At 40.9% G+C, this 20201-nt stretch overlaps 1 protein-coding gene across 1 annotated transcript; it reads left to right on the forward strand.

Annotated features, from left to right (window-relative positions):
• The first annotated feature begins 797 nt into the window (after positions 1-797).
• slc52a3-2a (solute carrier family 52 member 3-2a) lies at positions 798-7931 on the forward strand. Its single transcript, XM_075449774.1, has 3 exons — positions 798-1801; positions 7504-7627; positions 7722-7931. The coding sequence occupies exons 1-3, from the start codon at positions 798-800 to the stop codon at positions 7929-7931; spliced, it is 1338 nt and encodes a 445-aa protein (XP_075305889.1).
• Positions 7932-20201: the final 12270 nt, after the last annotated feature.

Below are 20201 nucleotides of genomic sequence, written 5' to 3' on the forward strand. Positions count from 1 at the left end.
ACTCATCGATCAGACAGTATGCAGAGCGTTTACCCACAATGCATTTCGCTCCTGCCCGAGCCGAAATCAGCCGGCCTGAAGCTGATTTCGCTTAAGCTCTAAACTCTGTAAACTTTAGCAACATTTGAAACATTTTCAGGCAAGAAAGTAGTCGTTTAGATCCCCAACGTGTTGAAAACCTGACAAAATACCGGCTATTTACAGTTTTGTTCCCACGAATTCGGCGCTACTAAAGCTAGCCGCAGTGAGTAACGCACTTCTGATTATTTTCACAAAATAAAATACCCGTTGCCTTTTATCATAGGGAAAGCCATTACGATACAATTGGTGGTTTTGTTTTGAAAACAGGAAGTGAACCTACCCTCGTTGTAGCTAGCTTGAAACTGCCATTTGGACAGGAAATGACGATCGGCGACGTCACGTTACGTTGCATCTTGGGTAGTTTGAGTATGAGTAGTAACCTCATGATGCATACCCAACATTTCGGAGAATCTAGTATGCATCCGGGAACTTAAAAAAAGTTAAAGTTAGTGGGAGTAGTAGGAGAAGTAGGCGGTTTCGAACACAGCCACTGTCTAGCCTCCTGGAGGTGTCGTGGACCCTACTAGACGAAACACTGATTAAAGGAGGTTCCCACCTGATGACCCCAATAACATGTTGGTCAGCACTGCTCATTGATCTATATTATAGGGAATTATTCACTGAGTCTGATCCATTATTTTTCTTTAGCTCAAGTTTCTTGTGTTTACCTTGAACTCTTTGCCTCTTTGTTTTCCTCCAGAAAACACACCTCCAACATGTCGCTCCTCACCCACCTTTTGGCATGCCTGTTTGGTATCGGCTCCTGGGTCTCCATCAACGGCCTGTGGGTGGAGCTGCCTCTCATTGTGCCCCAGATTCCGGAGGGCTGGTACCTGCCCTCGTACCTCTCAGTCCTCATCCAGATGGCAAACATCGGGCCTCTCTTCGTCACCCTGATGCATCGCTTCCGGCCGGATGCCCTGAATGAGACGGCTGTTATATACGTGATCATCGGCCTGGGCACTGTGGCGAGTTTCCTGCTGGGTTTCTTCTGGAAGGAGACCGTGGTTGTGGCAGGCGTTCCTCGCAGTGTGGCTCTCTTTGTTTTGACCTTCTTCCTCGCCGCTGTCGACTGCACTTCCTCCGTCACCTTCCTGCCCTTCATGATGCGCCTCAAGCCTCAATATCTGACCACCTACTTCATCGGGGAGGGTGTGAGTGGTCTGCTGCCTGCTCTGGTGGCTCTGGTCCAGGGTGTAGGGCTCGTCCACTGCATCAACGGCACACAGACTCTGAATGACACCTTCGACACCTCGAACAGAGCTGCGACCCACAAGCTGCAGGCCCATTATCAGCCTGCAAACTTCTCCGCCGAGGTGTTCTTTTTCTTCCTCAGTGCCATGATGCTGGTCTGCCTGGTGGCTTTCCTGCTGCTAAACTACCACCCATCTGTGGCCCGAGAGCACCCCAACGGCAGATACACCACTGGAGTGAAAGAGAACCGGAGGAAGTTGGCAGAGCAGAGGCCCATGATGGATCCGTACAGACCTGAGAACCCGAAGCGCAGAAGCAGCTTCGGCACCGGCTATTATAGCTGGATGCAGGTGTTTTACATCTTTGCCATTCTGGCCTGGGTAAACGCTCTGACCAACACGGTTCTACCCTCAGTGCAGTCCTACTCCTGCCTGCCGTATGGAAACAACGCCTATCACTTATCAGCCTCTCTGGCTGCTGTGTCCAACCCGCTGGCCTGCTTCATCGCCATGTTTGTCCCAATCAGGTCAGTGTCCAAATCAGATGTTGTTCACACTTCAACATTCTTAATTTCATTAAATAACATTTTATCAGTTGAGTTAGTGAAAAAGGCAAGGCAAGACAATTTTATTTGTAGAGCACAATTCGTACACAAGGTAATTCAAAGTGCTTTACAGCTACATAAAATAACAAGAATGCAATAAAATCATTAAAAATAAATAAATAATACATTTAAAAAAAAAATCATTAATTAATTAATTTAAAAGTGAAGAGTGCAGATAAAATACTTTCAGGTGTCATATGCACAGCTAAATAGAACTGTTAATGACAAAAACGTCACGTTAATGACAAAACCTGCCACAGATAAAATGGGGAAAGTAATAATCTGAATTGGTTAACCTTAAAAAAATATGTTCCTTCATGAAATTTCCTTTAAATTTGCTATAAATGATCTTTATATGTTGGCATTTTATTTTCGAAACACTCCACTTTCTCAGATGTCTTCCACATCATCTTATAAGCAAACACAATCTTATACTGTATGAGATGGAGCCAAAATAATATTTATGTATGTATGTATTAAGTCTTATTATGTATGTATGTTTCTCTATATGTATATAGATGTTCTATGTTTACATGTCTGTTTTTTCTGTTTATGTATGTTTCTTTCTATGCATGTATGTATAAATGAAAAATATGCGCGTATGAAAAATATGCATGCATGCATGTATGAATGTATATATGAAAAATATGAGCGAATGAAAATATGCATGCATGTATTTAAGCATGAAAAATATGCACGTATTTCGGTATGATTGTATGTATGAAAATTATGTATGAATGTGTGTATGAATGTATGTGTGAATGTATGTATGAATGTATGTATGTATGAAAAATATGCATGTATGTATGAAAAATATGCATGTATGTATGAAAAATGTGCACGTATTAATGTATGTATGAATGTATGTGTGAAAAATATGCATGTATGTATGAATGTATGTATGAAAAATATGCATGTATGTATGAAAAATGTGCACGTATTAATGTATGTATGAATGTATGTATGAAAAATATGCATGAATGTATGCATGAAAAATGTGCATGTATGAGTGTATGTATGAAAAATGTGCACGTATTAATGTATGTATGAATGCATGTATAAAAAATATGCATGAATGTATGCATGAAAAGTGTGCACGTATGTAGGAATGTATGTATGAAAAATGTGTAAGAATGTATGAAATATGTGTATGTATATATGTATGAAAATATGCATGTATGAAAAATATGCATGTATGAATGTATCTACATACATACATACATAAAATAGAAAAATACTTTATTTATCCCTGTTAATTTCCCAGTGGGGGAAATTCAAATTAGTTGAGTCGCTCAAATGTTTTTTTTTAATATTTACAATCATTGTATATTAGACCAGGGGTTCCCAAACTTTTCCATGCCAAGGCCCCCCAAACAGTATCAGCTTCTGGCCGGGGACCCCCTTTGCAAACCACAGACAATGCTACAAAATATGTAAAGAAACATACACTTTTAGAATGTATTTTCTTTCTTTTATTCACGGACAGTAGCTTGCCGTGTGAATGCAGCCTGACTAAATGCTCTTCTTTACGTCTGAAGAAGTCAGACTCTGCCGGATGTTTTTGTATTGTATTGTATGACGCTGAAGTTTCCAAGGTTTTGAACACTCATTTGAGAGGGTCTCCAGACAGAGGACGCATTTCGGGCAATCATGGCCATTTTTCTGTATGGCTGTAAAGCCAAACTTAATGTATGCTGCCTCATACTTTCTGATTTTAGTGGGCCAGTTCTTTCAGTCTCTTCCAAGTCAAAAATCTGTCCATTTTGTCTGAGCTACCTACACGCTAGCTTGAGGAGCAGAGCAGCTTCAGAACAGGCGCAAACCGCCAGGTCTACGATGTTTTGACTGGCAGCCAATCAGAAAGACAAGCGTGGCAAATTCGATATGATATATTATCATAAATTGTATTTTACAATACTGATTGAAAAAATTTGACAATTTTTTACAATGATGTTTAAAAAAAATTGAATTCTATTTTTTTATTTTTGCATTTTTTTCTTATCTTCACTCCAATTTTCTGAGGCCCCCCTAGCGCCCCCTGGCGGCCCCCACTTTGAAAACCACTGTATTAGACAACAACAACAACAACATTAATACTACTTCTAATAATAATAATAATAATAATAATAATAAATGATTAAATAAATAAATAAATTTGAGAAGCACATGTCAGCAGACACTGTTGAAAAGCCTTATGGCTGTGCCTTTTTCACCAGGCGCCTACAGTTTTTGTGTGTAGTGCAACTCCCCCAGCAGACAAGCATAGAACAGTGCACTCCTAATGATAGTGTGATAAGACATGCACATCATGTGACTGCAGACATTGAAGAACCTGAGCCGTCTCAGGAAGAAGAGATGTATATACAATACATGAATAATTTTCATTCATACTTAGATGCATATTTTTCATACATACATTCATAGATACATTCATTCATACATTCATGCATATTTTTCATACATACATTCATGCATATTTTTCATTCATACATACATTCATACACATTTTTCATTCATACATGCATACATTATACATAATCTGAGACCATGGTCTTCGGCCGGAAAAGGGTGGAATGCTCTCTTCGGGTCGGGAATGAGATCCTTCCCCAAGTGGAGGAGTTCAAGTATCTCGGGGTCTTGTTCACGAGTGAGGGACGAATGGAACAGGAGATTGACAGACGGATTGGTGCGGCGTCTGCAGTGATGCGGGCTCTGCACCGGCCCGTCGTGGTGAAGAAGGAGCTGAGCCAGAAGGCGAACCTCTTGATTTACCGGTCAATCTATGTTCCTACCCTCACCTATGGTCACGAGCTGTGGGTAGTGACCGAAAGAACGAGATCGCGAATACAAGCGGCCGAAATGAGTTTCCTCCGCAGGGTGTCTGGGCTCTCCCTTAGAGATAGGGTGAGAAGCTCGGTCATCCGGGAGGGGCTCGGAGTAGAACCGCTGCTCCTCCGCATCGAGAGGAGTCAGATGAGGTGGCTCGGGCATCTGGTGAGAATGCCTCCTGGACGCCTCCCCGGTGAGGTGTTCCGGGCCCGTCCCACTGGGAGGAGGCCCCGGGGAAGACCCAGGACACGTTGGAGAGACTATGTCTCTCGGCTGGCCTGGGAACGCCTCGGGGTCCCCCCAGAAGAGCTGGAGGAAGTGGCCGGGGACAGGGACGTTTGGGTCTCTCTGCTCAAGCTGCTGCCCCCGCGACCCGATCCCCGGACCAGCGGAAGATAATGGATGATGGATGGACATTCATAAATGCATTCACGCATACATAGATGCATATTTTTCATACATTCATACATACATTCATGCATATTTTTCAAACATACATTCATACATACATTCATACATACATTCATGCATATTTTTCATACATACATACATACATTCATGCATATTTTTCATACATACATTCATGCATATTTTTCATACATTCATGCATATTTTTCATACATACATTCATGCATATTTTTCATACATACATACATACATTCATGCATATTTTACATACATACATTCATGCATATTTTTCATACATACATTCATGCATATTTTTCATACATTCATACATTCATGCATATTTTTCATACATACATTCATGCATATTTTTCATACATACATTCATGCATATTTTTCAAACATACATTCATACATACATTCATACATTCATGCATATTTTTCATACATACATTCATACGTTCATGCATATTTTTCATACATACATACATTCATGCATATTTTTCATACATACATACATACATTCATGCATATTTTTCATACATTCATACATTCATGCATATTTTTCATACATACATTCATGCATACATTCATGCATATTTTTCATACATACATACATACATTCATACATTCATGCATACATTCATGCATATTTTTCATACATACATACATACATTCATGCATACATTCATGCATATTTTTCATACATACATACATACATTCATGCATACATTCATGCATATTTTTCATACATACATACATACATACATACATACATACATACATACATACATTCATGCATATTTTTCATACATACATTCATGCATATTTTTCATACATACATTCATACATTCATGCATATTTTTCATACATTCATACATTCATGCATATTTTTCATACATACATTCATGCATATTTTTCATACATACATTCATACATTCATGCATATTTTTCATACATTCATACATTCATGCATATTTTTCATACATACATTCATGCATACATTCATGCATATTTTTCATACATACATACATACATTCATACATTCATGCATACATTCATGCATATTTTTCATACATGCATACATACATTCATGCATATTTTTCATACATACATACATTCATGCATATTTTTCATACATTCATACATTCATGCATATTTTTCATACATACATACATACATACATTCATACTTATTTTTCATACATTCATTCATACATACATTCATACATACATACATTCATACTTATTTTTCATAAGTATGAATGTATGTATGTATGTATGTATGTATGTATGTATGAATGTATACATTCATGCATATTTTTCATATATTCATACATACATTCATGCATACATAGATGCATATTTTTCAGACATTCATACATACATACATTCATATTTTTCATACATACATACATACATTCATGCATATTTTTCATACATTCATACATACATATTTTACATGAATATTTTTCATACATACATACATACATACATTCATGCATATTTTTCATACATTCATGCATATTTTTCATACATACATTCATGCATATTTTTCATACATTCATACATTCATGCATATTTTTCATACATACATACATACATACATTCATGCATATTTTTCATACATTCATACATTCATGCATATTTTTCATACATACATACATACATTCATGCATATTTTTCATACATACATACATACATTCATGCATACATTCATGCATATTTTTCATACATACATTCATACTTATTTTTCATACATTCATTCATACATACATTCATGCATATTTTTCATACATACATACATACATACATTCATACTTATTTTTCATAAGTATGAATGTATGTATGTATGTATGAATGTATACATTCATGCATATTTTTCATATATTCATACATACATTCATGCATACATAGATGCATATTTTTCAGACATTCATACATACATATTTTACATGAATATTTTTCATACATTCATTCATACATACATTCATACTTATTTTTCATAAGTATGAATGTATGTATGTATGTATGTATGAATGTATACATTCATGCATATTTTTCATATATTCATACATACATTCATGCATACATAGATGCATATTTTTCAGACATTCATACATACATACATTCATATTTTTCATACATACATACATTCATGCATATTTTTCATACATTCATACATACATATTTTACATGAATATTTTTCATACATTCATACATACATATTTTACATGAATATTTTTCATACATTCATACATATATATTTTACATGAATATTTTTCCTACATACATACATGCATATAACTGTATTTTCTGAATTATGCCACAACATCTCAGCTCTTTTTGATGTGAGGTCGTCTTAACTCAAAACAAAATGTCCGTCCACAGATCTCTGGTGTTCATGGGAGCTCTCACAGTGGTGGGCAGTGCATTTGGAGCCTACATTATGGCCATGGCGGTGCTGAGTCCATGTCCACTGCTGGTTAATGATCCATCAGGTGGTGCAGTCATAGTACGTGCACTCTGAGTTTGTTCCTTCTGATTATTATTCATAAAAAGTGAGTGTTATTAAAGCTGTCATCTTCCCACATCCTTCTGCTCTACAGGTGTTGGCCTGGATCTTCTTTATTCTCTCCCTGTCCTATGTGAAGGTCATCATCGGGGTGATCTTGCGAGATGAAGGCCACAGCGCCCTCGTGTGGTGTGGAGCTGTAGTGCAGTTAGGCTCTCTGCTGGGAGCTGTGACCATGTTTCCTCTGGTCAGCGTGTACGACTACTTTTCATCAGGAGACCCATGCAACACGAAGTGTCCCTGAACAAACGAAGAGGTCAAGATGCGAAGAGTTTTTCAAATCTTTGTCTAAGTTTGTGCTTCTGACATCTCCTGTTCCTGTGAGTAGATACGAGTGAAAGATCAGGACTGACGTTTCATTAATCTTGTCAGCATTTTTACCCCGATTTGTATGATTCTTCTCCTGTTTTAGAAGGCGAAAAGGAAAGGCGGCTTGTCCTGCCTTCCTCAGCTTAGGTTTTCAAAGCTATGATTAAGAGAGGAAAGGTTGACACGGGTTTTGAAAGATTATTTTATGCTCTACCTTCCTTAAACCTGACCCTGACGCCTCTGATCAGCTGCCTCTGCAGAGCAGCAGGAGCATTTTCATCAGTTTCAAACTGTGGTCCTGAAGAAATCCGGCAAATCAACCCCCCCGTTTGACTGCAGAACCTTAAATACGACTGATCAGACTCTGGAGGTGGAGAAGTTCACAAATTAACATGTAAAGAAGCAACAAGTCCTGCGGACTGATGGAGTTAAAACTGAACTTTCTGGCTGTAGAACTTTGTTAAAAGAGGAGAGCGACGGGTCATACTTTGACTTGTGTTGCAACCAGTGACTAAGGCAAAACCTTTGATTAAAGGTGATAGAGAATGGTTGAATGGGGCATTAATCCTTGTTCTGTGATGTGATATGTAGCCCAAAAAAAATTGGTTGGGTCTGTAATGGCTCAGAACCTCCCTAAAAGGCTCTCTGAAACAGCTGTTACTATGCTGGGTTTAGAATGCTCTTTTTCCCTCATTGGCGTCGTTTCAGAACTTATCTGGCAACCTCATTATGAAATGCAGGTTGCCGTTGCTTGATTGGCTGTCCTTGCTCTCACTGAAAACAGAGCTATAGAGTAATACACTGACTGAAAAGAAAGCTCATCAGAATCAGAATTCGTTTTATTGCCATTGTTAGTGAACAGTGTTCACTAACTAGGAATTTGCTGCGGCGTAAGGTTCAAACATGTAACATAGGATAAAAAATAAAGAATAAAAATCTATGAATATAAAATGTACAAGGTGTGTACAACAATACACAGTATCCAATATTCAGAGCAACAACAGTGCAGCTTCATTAGTGCAATTTTAATGATGGTAAAGTGACTGGGCAGGTTATGAGGTGATTATGAAGTGTTCATAAGTCCAACTGCAAGGGGGGAAAACTGTTTTTGTGACGGGAGGTTCTGGTCCGAATGGACCGAAGCCTCCTGCAAATAGTCCATGTGCAGCGTGAGAAGGGTCAGCTGTGATCCGACCTGCTCGCCCCATAGTCCTGGAGAGGTGCAGCTGATCACCGGAGCAAGACCCAGACTGCAGCGAGACGCTCGCTGCAGTCTGGGTCTGTCCCTGTCGGAACTGACCATGAGCTGCTCGGAACGGAGCTTTGTGAAACTGTAGTCCGTGAAATGCGCAGCGCAAAGGAAAAGTCGGCGGTTGTATGTACTGGGGATGCTGTTAAAAATAAATAAAAGCCATTGATCGCGAACATTGCTTTCCGGGGGAAGAATAGCCTATGTAACGATCGTAGTCCGCTTTCACAGCCTTGGAAGGCACACCTGTTCCTGTTTCTCGCCGAAGGGGCGTGTCTGAAACGGAGTGGCTGTGGACTTGGGTGAGGGGGGGGGGGCGATTTCTGAAAAAGTGACGTCACTTTTTCACAAAAACGGATAGGGGGATATATATTAAAAAGGGGAGTACTTGAAACAGAGGTTCTGACGCTTGCTGGCACTTCGTGTGTACTCCCCACAGCGGGGAGACTCAGGACTAACACCAAAAACGGGAAAAAGACGATTTTGATTCTCTATCCCCTTTACGCATCAGTTCACCGAAGAGAAGAAAAGACACAAAAGAATGGCTTTTACATTAGGATGAAGATCCTAAATGCTCCTCAGAATCCACGATGAAGCTCATCAAGAAGAGTTGAAGAGCATCAAAACATCTGTGGGAAGACCTCCAAGAACATGACAGCAAGATGGACAAGAACACGAATCTGCTTTTTGTTGTTAGCTGAGAAAGAGAAACACTGAAACTATTAAAGAAAATATAATAATCTCAGGTCATTGCATTTGAAAAATGTGTCATAAATCCATCTCCTAACTATTCACAGTAACAGGAATGTTTGAACACCTCACACTGGAGGCTCTGCCGTCTGTTAGAAGACATCCGGCAAGATTTTAGGTATTTGGGTATTTGTTTTAGATGTTAGTAGGTATGAGAAGAAACTTTAAGAAAGGATGAAAGGTACTCCAAAAAAGAAAAAGAATAGCAAGTCTTACTTGAAGCTTTGAGTTTGACTTCAAACCCTCTTCAGGAGCAGGTGAATGCGTCACAAACCGACAGCAAGCTTTTCATTTCTACTCTTTTATTTGTCAGCTAATCGGTCCAAAGGGTTTCTGTTTATATGAAACTGATCTAAAGGTTCAGTTTGTAGAAAAACCTTTTTTATATATTCATGTAATCATGCTCTAATGGTTCTGCAATCATGTAAATGTCTATAGTTCATCATTTTGTTTGCTGTGTGACTGCCATAAAGATCCATTTCTGACATCACTAAAGCAACAACTATCCTCCTTATTCTTTAAATGGAAATTTATGGGTTTTCTAAAACACAACAAACACATTATTTCCATATTCCAACATAGTTATCATCATGCTGGAGTATTACAAGCACATTTTTCTTCAATGCAAAACGAAACTCACCACCATTTGTCACCTTCATTTGTCATCTAATGGTCTAACAGCTGTGGAGGCTCCAGCTGCATCCACCAACTCAAACACACACATAATACACACAGGGTTGGGTTTTAGATGCTGGTTATTGTTTTCTATCGACAGTCAGAATCAACCCGTAAACCTCATCAGAACCTCAGAAGTACCGTGTTTTAGTGTCAGCACTACAGGTTATTAATCAGGACCCTCTCAGCATGATGGAGCCTGTTGTGACGTGACGTGACGAAATTACGAAAAACACAACATAAATATCACGAAAATGTTATTTTAAAACCTTAAACAAAACTCAGACAGCAAACAGACGCTTTGCAACAACAGAACAAGCCCAGGAAAATATTGTGTACAACACTCGCAACAGACAAAAGCAACACACACAAAGACATAAGTTTACACTGGAATGAATTTTCATCCATGAACTTGAACTTCTGCATCATGGTCACTGGAATGTAAAACAATAAATTCATAAATAAAGTAGCACAGACGATTCTGAAGGCTTTTCTCTTGACAGGATGCAGCTCATCTCGTCCCGGTCCGGACCTTTTCAGTGCCCTGGCGATGCAGAAGCTGCACCACACCATCTGTGTCATCATGAGCACCATCACACACAAAGGGATCGTTTTTATCAACGTCTTCGCTAACGGGGACACGTCCTCTGTGCAACGAACAGTTATCAAAACAACCGACAGAGAGAGAGGCCACACTGTGAAAGCACACACCTCCCTGCATCGGTATTTCTTCAGCAGCGGATAAGATGTGGGGTGAATCACAGCGAAATATCTCCCCATGCATATGAAAGACAAACTCATTGGGCCCCCAATTTGTGCGTAAATTAACAACATCTGTAAGATTTCAAAAGATTTGTGGGGGCTTAAAAGCAACAAAAAGAAGTGCACTAAACAGATCAAGTATAAGAAGTTGTGGAAGAGAGCTAGATTACAGTTAAGGATATCTTTGGACTTCTTGGACGTTAAAGCGATCCACAACAGTCTGGCTGTGACTGGCTGCCCGGTGACGAAAGTAAGGATGTCGATCAGAGCGAGACCTTCCACGGTTCCAGGTTCATAATGACAGGCTTGATCTCTGCTGGAGTTCGGAGCGACATAACTGAGGGACTCCTCCATCTTACCAGACTGGAAAATGAATGGGAAGCTGCTGATGGAGACGTAAAATAAAAGTGATAATAGATAAATAGTATTCTCAATGTAAAATTCAGACAAAACACTGGAAAAAATCAGTCTTACCAAGTATATTTGTCTCATTTCTAGTCAAAATATCTCATTGCACTTAATATCAGACACAACTGCCTAACAAGTTCTATTTCAGCCAGATATAGGGACTTGTTTTAATACAATACATCTGGAATATCTTGTTAAATGAAAAAGTCTTGAAAACAAATTGTTTTGAGTCACATATCATATGAAGCAAGCTTTTTTTCATTACATTTGAAGAGGTTTTTAAGCTAATTTCAAGATCACTTTTATCTCAAAAGTCCTAAACATCACATCTTATTTCAAGAAATCTTGACAAGCCGATTTTCACTAGTTCCATTGGCAGATTGTTTTGCTTATTTCAAGCAAAAAATGTCTTGTATTTGTTGTTTTTCTTACTTATTTTTGGAAGGGCAGTTTTTCCAGTGAACATTTGATTTTTACTGATAATTATACATGGTTCAGTCTTTTTTTAAAGGCGCAGTGTTTCCAACACACTTTGACATATTCTGCACAATAGAATAAAGCAAATTTTGAGATAGAATTGAGACAAGTTTCTTTAAAAAAAATACAAAATGTTTCACTTGACATGACATTTATGCAATTGTTATTGTTAAATACACTTGTTCTAACTTCTTTAAAGGTGTAAATTTTGGTTTTAAACATTTGCGTAGAAAAGAAGGCAGTTTGAATTTCAGCTTACCCAGCGTGTTCAGCCACTGCTCGGGTGTGACCAAAGAATGACGAACGTAACGCACAGGAGCAGCGTAAATAGCACCTTATTTTCCTAACAGGTGCCCAGCAGGTGAGAGGCAGCCGAGCAGAGTCAACAACAGAAGCCCTGATTTTCATAAAAGGTGAAAAGACACAAAAGAATGGCTTTTACATTAGGATGAAGATCCTAAATGCTCCTCAGAATCCACGATGAAGCTCATCAAGAAGAGTTGAAGAGCATCAAAACATCTGTGGGAAGACCTCCAAGAACATGACAGCAAGATGGACAAGAACACGAATCTGCTTTTTGTTGTTAGCTGAGAAAGAGAAACACTGAAACTATTAAAGAAAACATAATAATCTCAGGTCATTGTATTTGAAAAATGTGTCATAAATCCATCTCCTAACTATTCACAGTAACAGGAATGTTTGAACACCTCACACTGGAGGCTCTGCCGTCTGTTAGAAGACATCCGGCAAGATTTTAGGTATTTGGGTATTTGTTTTAGATGTTAGTAGGTATGAGAAGAAACTTTAAGAAAGGATGAAAGGTACTCCAAAAAAGAAAAAGAATAGCAAGTCTTAATATATTGGCATTATTTTAAAAAGCTACAATATTTCGTACAATTTTGACCAACGTAAGACGCCATGTTTTCTGCGCGCAATGCACTCTGGGGGCGATGACGTAATGTAGTTGTAGAACTCAAAATCTTTGTTTTTACCACTGCACTTCTTATTAGCATGACGCAGGTTTGTGGTAAAATGCCACACTGTGCTGCTTTTGGTTGTCGTTTTCAATCAAAAGGCAACAAGGGGAGTGATGTCAGCATACACTCATTTCCAAAGGACAAGAGGAGGAGAAAAAAGTGGGAAGATGCTTGTGGACGGACACAGCTTCCCAAAACTCCGTGGCTGTGTTCCCGTCACTTTTCTCCTGAGGCGTTCGAGGACTTTTGTCGCCCGCAATTGATGAAAGAGCTCGCCGGAGCGACTGGCTATAAGCGTAAGCTAAAACCCGATGCTTTCCCGACGATTTTCCCCCACAAGGTGTCTATGTCTAAAAGTTCCAGGGAAGCGAGTGAACTGCGCGCTAAAAAACGAAACCGAAAGGAGATGGTGGGTGCTATCCTGAGCAGACAACCTGTTTCTGCTACGGCAACGTCAGGCGAAACATCGGACCCGCCACTCATCACAGACGACGACCTCACCTCACGTCTTCACACCGCAGTAAGTGTTGGCACGATGTGTTGTCCAAAAATGATTGATGCGGCCACTCAGACGGATTCACTGACTTCAGATGCAGCGGTACAGTGGCCAGCTGATGTGCAAGAGGTTGTTGCCCTAGACCACGCTTATACTGTTGATATGCGTGATTGGGGTCAAGAAGAGGACACTGGGTCCCTAGATCTGTTCCCTTTAGAGGATGATTTTAGCGATGACAGTCCACTGTACAAAGACCCTGATCCTCACGATCCTGATTACATCTTGAGTGAATTTGAGCCCTCTCAAAGCAGCCAGGAATCTCATGCTTCAACTGTGGCTGATCAAGAAAACAGAGTTTTTCTAGTTTTTGAGGAACAGTTAAAACAACTACTTCAGCGCTGTTTAAAGTGTGGCTCCCTGATTGCTCGGGCAAGATGTGAAAGAGCTGCAGAATGAAGGATAACAGTTGACATTAGAGCTCACATGTGCAAATGGTTGTTGCTACATATGGCAGTCCTAGCCTACTCTTAGCAAGACAAAGGGGAAAGGCAACCTGCTTTTGGCAGCATCTGTTTTCTTCAGTGGCATCCATTTTGCTAAATTTAAACGTTTTTGTATTAACATGAACCTCCAAACAATATGTGAAGACACATACACAACACTGAGAAAGAGATTTGTGTTTCCTGCTGTTGAAAAAACATGGGCAAAAGAGCAGAGTGCAGTCTTGACTAACATGAAATCACAAGAAGAAGGAGTTGTACTCTGTGGAGATGGCCGCTGCGACTCACCTGGCCACTCAGCCAAGTACTGCACATTTTTTAGATGCGCATAGTCAAAAGGTTGTGGACTTCAAGGTAGTGAGCTGCACCCAGGTTTCAAGCTCTAATACCATGGAGATTAGAGGCTTTAAGGAAGCGCTCACAACCATCAAAGGAAATGGAGTAAATGTGTCAACACTCTCCACAGACAGACATCTACAAATTGTGAAGGAAATGCGTGTCTCCCATCCAGAAAAATGTCACGAATTTGATCCCTGGCATGTAGCAAAGGGAGTGTCAAAAAAGCTGGCTGCTGCAGCTAAAAGAAGGGAATGTGAAGGCCTAGGAGAGTGGATCCCATCCATCATGAACCATTTGTGGTGGAGTGCACAAACCTGTGGGGGTGATGCAGAGGTCCTGAAAGAGAAGTGGGTGTCAGTGATACACCACGTTACCAACAGACACGACTGGCCAGGGAACAGACACTACCACCGCTGTGCTCACGAGCCCCTTGATGAGACTAGCCAGAGAAGCAAGCTCTGGTTACAGCCGGGATCCGAAGGCCACCAAGCACTTGTTAAGACTGTGAAAGCCAAGAGGCTTTTGAAAGATCTGGATCATCTGACAAAGTGCTTCCACACAACATCACTAGAGGTATGTTCAAATGCCAAAATGTTGCAAAAGGTTTCACCTTAACGTAATTTGTAAGTAATTTTAAGGCAGGATATGACTCACTTAGCGATTTTTGTTTATTCAAATTTGTTTCAGGTATACCACTCCATGTACCTCAAGTACCTTCCTAAGCGAACACATTTCGGACACGACGTGATGGTCCATGCCTCCATGCTTGCTGCTCTAGATCATAACAACAATGCAAACAGGGAACAGGTGGGTGAGCTCTCTCCTTTGTGTCACTGGATATTAATTATTAATTAATTATCCAATTATAAAATATTGGATTTCACTACATTATCAAATGGCAATCTTAACCACTTTACCACTGCAACACACACACAGACCCCTACCCTCTCACACACACACATTCACACACAGCCCTCTGCCTGCTCTCTCTCACACACACACACGATAGGAGTCTGTGAATATGTTCGTTTTACTGTAGTGTCTCCTTACCAAGTTCATCCTTCTTTTTATCTTTCACTTTTTATCATCCTATTATTATTTTATTAAAGCTCCTCTAGGGACAGGCTTTGCAATTTGGGAAAAATACAATGATACCGGTTTGGGATGGCTGTTTTCAGTGCCGCAAGAAATTTCATAATGTCCATATACGTTTTTTTAACCTATTTTTGTGTTTGTGTTTTTGAATAGGCTGTTTACCAGGATGGGGAGAGTGTCGGTGAACCCAAATTCAAAATTTCATGGAGCAAAGTCCACAAGAGATTCAGAGCAAGACCAGTCGCTGTTCAGAAGGACTATGGATACATGAAGGCTATGATAGAAGATGTTCTCTCCTCTGTGTCAGATGCAAACCTGGAGATGAGAGAGACTCAAACTCATGTCATGGCTCCACAAGACAGACGGCCCAGATCACAGATCACAGATCATTGCTCAAACACAGCAGTTCTCACGTTTCAAGTAGTTCAAATGTACAATTATGTACATACTAAAGCTATTTCACTCACATTTACTTAAAACTTGTTAGATTAAATAATTTGTGTAGGCCTAATTTTGAAAGGGGTCATTATTTTGTTATATTGTACATTAACACACACACACGTAGGGCCTATTGTCTAGTGACCAGAGAAGAAGAGCCCACTCATTTTCTTGTAAACAAATAACTTTTTTTTTGTAGTTAATTTTTAAAAAAGAAATTACAGTGGTCCTGCTGACATGCATTCAAAACAAATTATTAAAAATAATTGAAGTTTCTCCAAGATGCATCTACTTCCGTATCTTGATTATCTGTGTCTCTAAACCCTGTATAAATCCCACTTGGCTCTGGGAAGACGCTTCTTATTTTGTTCACTGCACACGCAGGAACGACTCTTCGGATTAATCTTCCAAGTCTTCCATGCATCCACCAGGTGAATTGCCGATATGCGGCATATCTGTAAGACCTGCAACCAGAGTATTAATTTTTTTTAAAAATCATGTTACTATTAATCTATGAAATAATGCTACAAGCGGTTTGCCTAAACTATATATAAAAAAATTTGATTGTGGCTTCCCTATGGTCAAGTAATAGTCCAAAATCCAGCCAATTCAAAGCCAGGTGAGTGTTACAGAGGTGTATGCTACCAAAGTAAAGTAGCCTGATCAAGCCATTACAGGTCGCTAGAATTATTATGGGGAATATGTGGTATATGCAATGTGTTACATTCACCCCCTCCACTAGGTGGAGCCTGTTAGTAGGACAACATGCGTGGTGTACAGTAGGAGGACCAGAGTAGAAGTACTGTACTGGAGATGAAGGCACGCAATGTTTATGCTCTCGTGCATGCGTTTCATTTTGGTTAAATAAAAGTAGTTATTTGACTACGTGTGTTTATTTACGACACAACAAATAGCCTATTTAGTTGTCAAGGAATTTAAGTGCTTGCATTCGGTTTCTGTCTTTTTAGCTATAGATGTCGGATATTATGAAAACCTATTGGAGACTTTGTTCCGACCGGGAAGAGCAGCACTCTCTCGGTCGTGGAGGCTGACGAGGGCAGCCCACAACACATCTCGGTTGAGACAGACCGCTCCGAAGTTTTCATGTGCTGTGATGCACGGTGTATCTGGAAAAAATATGAAAACCTTGTTTCTACACAGCTATCGAGGGGCTAATCATTTCTGACATTATTGATTGGTAGAAGTTTGATCACACACTAGTCTACTTACGCTGAACATCTTCTGACAAAAATTGAAGCTCTTTACAGCAAAGACTCTCCCAGTTACCACACAAACACCACTGATTTTGACCCATTCTTGACTCATGTCTTTCTTCCTCATGTGGTGACTCATCATCCGTGTTCATCGCCTCATTAATGTTTCGCTCAGGTTCAAATTGAAAAGGCTGAACAGATGACATTTTGCTGCGCCGTCATCCGAACACGGTTCGAAGCCGGCCGTAAAACTTCGTGACGTCACTGTCCAGCATTGCGAACAATGGCGACTTACGTGTTTAACTATTTTTTGAATAATTTTAGAAAACGAAGACATCAACAATGTTTTTCATATCACTTTATTATAACTGATACTAATATGTATCTTTTAAGAACTGAAAGTCATCATAGCCGGGGTTCCTTTTAAAGCATCTCTGACAGCAATGGCAGCCTGAAATCATTCATCCATCAATTTTCTATACGCACTGAATTCAAATCAGGGTTGTGGGGGGGCTGGAGCCTACCCCAACTGTCACTGGGCGAGAGGCAGGGTACACGCCCAGCCAGCATGTCCATGTGGGGCCCATAAGGTTTAAATTTGGGCTGCAGATAAGGGTCCCAAGTGGGTTGGTCTGCTGTTTCCACGGTGGCCCCACCTGTGTTTGCCCATATGGGTTTCAAGTTGCTGTTTGGCTTTAGTTGGACTTTGCATTTAGCCAATTTGAACGTGAACATTCTTTTACCTTGTGTGATATGTTTATCTGTATTGCCTTTGGAATAATTTAAGGCTTAGGGTAACCCTAACCCCTAACCCTTCAAGTTGCACTTTGAAACCCATATGGGCAAACACAGGTGAGGCCACCATGGAAACTGCAGACAAACCCACTTGGGACCCTTATCTGCAGCCCAAATTTAAACCTTATGGGCCCCACATGGACATGCTGACTGGGACCTGGACAGGGCACCAGTCCATCACAGGATAAACAACCATCCACATTCAAACACACTCCTAGGGTCAATTTTAGACACCAATTAACCTAATATGCATGTTTTTGGGCAATGGGAAGAAGCTGGACGACCCGGAGAGAACCCACGCATACACGTCCAGATTGATTTAGAATTTCACAATGAGGAGAAGAAGGGTAAATCAAAGAAAAATATGACTTACTCTATCCATCCATTTTCATCTGCTTATCCAAGGTTGGGTCGCGGAGGCAACAGGTCCAGGAGTGAAACCCAGACATCGCTCTCACCAGCGACACTCTCCTGCTCATCTGGGGGATCCGCGAGGAGTTCCTATGCTGGAAGGTACATAATCCCTCCAGCGAGTCCTGGGTCAGCCCTGAGGCCTCCTCCTAGTAAGTTGTGCCCGGACAACCTCCAAAGGGAGGTGGCCAGGAGGCATTCTAACCAGATGCCCGAACCATCTCAGCTGACTCCTTTCGCTGCAGAGGAGCAGCGGCTCTACTCCAAGTTCCCTCCGGATGGTAGAACTCCTCACCCCATCTCTAAGGCAGCCACCCTCCTGAGGAAACCCATTTAAGTCGCTAATATCCACAATCTCGTTCTTTGGGTCTCTACCCAGATCTGTGATCACAGGTGAGGGTTGGAACAAAGATGGAGCAGTAAACTGAAAGCATCTCCTTCCGGCTCAGCTCCCGCTTCTCCACAACCGATCGGAGCAGCGCCCTCATTACTGCTGACGAAGCCCCAATCCGAATGTCCATCTCTCACTCCAACCTGCCATCACTCTTGAACAAGGTACTTAGAAACTCTTCCGCCTGATGCAAGGACTCAGAACAGTCTTTTTCCAGTTGAGAACCATGGCCTTGGATTTGGAAGAGCTGGCTTTCATTCCAGCATCTTCACACACAAACCAGACACCCTCTTCTCCCCATCTACGCCTTGAGATCCTGTCCGTGAAAATCAAAAACAGGATTGATGACAAGGGGCAGCCCTGGCAGAGTCCAACACACAATGTAAACGATTTCGACTTAGTGCCAAGAATCCAGACACAGCTCCTGCTTTGGTTATACAGGGATCGGATTGCTTGTAAAAGCAATTCTGGTGCACCATGCTCCCCTCAGCAACCCCCACGGAATCCCTCAGGGAAAACACGGTCGAAAGCCTTTTCCAAGTCTACAAAACACATATAGAGTGGATGGTCAAACTCCCATGATCCCCTCAATAACTCTGTGGGGGTAAAGATATAGTCCACTGTTCCATGACCTGGGAAAAAACCACACTGCTTCTCCTGAATCTGAGGTTCAACAATCGGACGGAGCCTCGTTTCCAACACCCTGGAGTAAATTTTCCCCGGAGGCTGAGTAGTGTGATCCCCCCGTAGTTGGAACACACTCTTCGGCCCCCTTTCTTAAGAATGGGAACCACCACCCCAGTCTGCCGCTCCACAGGCGTTTACCCAGACCTCCATGTGACATTGAAGAGGCGTGTGAGCTAAGACAACCCAACCATGTCCAGTGCCTTAAGCAACTCAGGGCGAATCTCGTTCAACCCAGGAGCTTTGCCACTGGGAAGCTTTTTTACTACTTCAAAGACTTCCGCCAAGGTGATGGTCGAGTTCCCTCAAGTCCTCAGAGTGTACCTCCCCAGTGGAGAACATGCTAGCTGGATTGAGGAGATTTTTAGTGTATTTCTCCATCGTCTCCCAAAATTCCTGCTACACCCACTGTACTCCACTGCCACTGTACCTCTCAGATACTTCAGGTGACGCCTGGGACAACCAAGGCCGACAGACCTACTTCAGCTTGACGGCTTCCCTCATCGCTGGGCTCCTCCACCAGTGGCTCCTCCAGTTTCTGCCA

The sequence above is a fragment of the Odontesthes bonariensis genome, chromosome 18 (assembly GCF_027942865.1).
Source record: "Odontesthes bonariensis isolate fOdoBon6 chromosome 18, fOdoBon6.hap1, whole genome shotgun sequence".
In the NCBI taxonomy this organism is placed as follows: Eukaryota; Metazoa; Chordata; class Actinopteri; order Atheriniformes; family Atherinopsidae; genus Odontesthes; species Odontesthes bonariensis.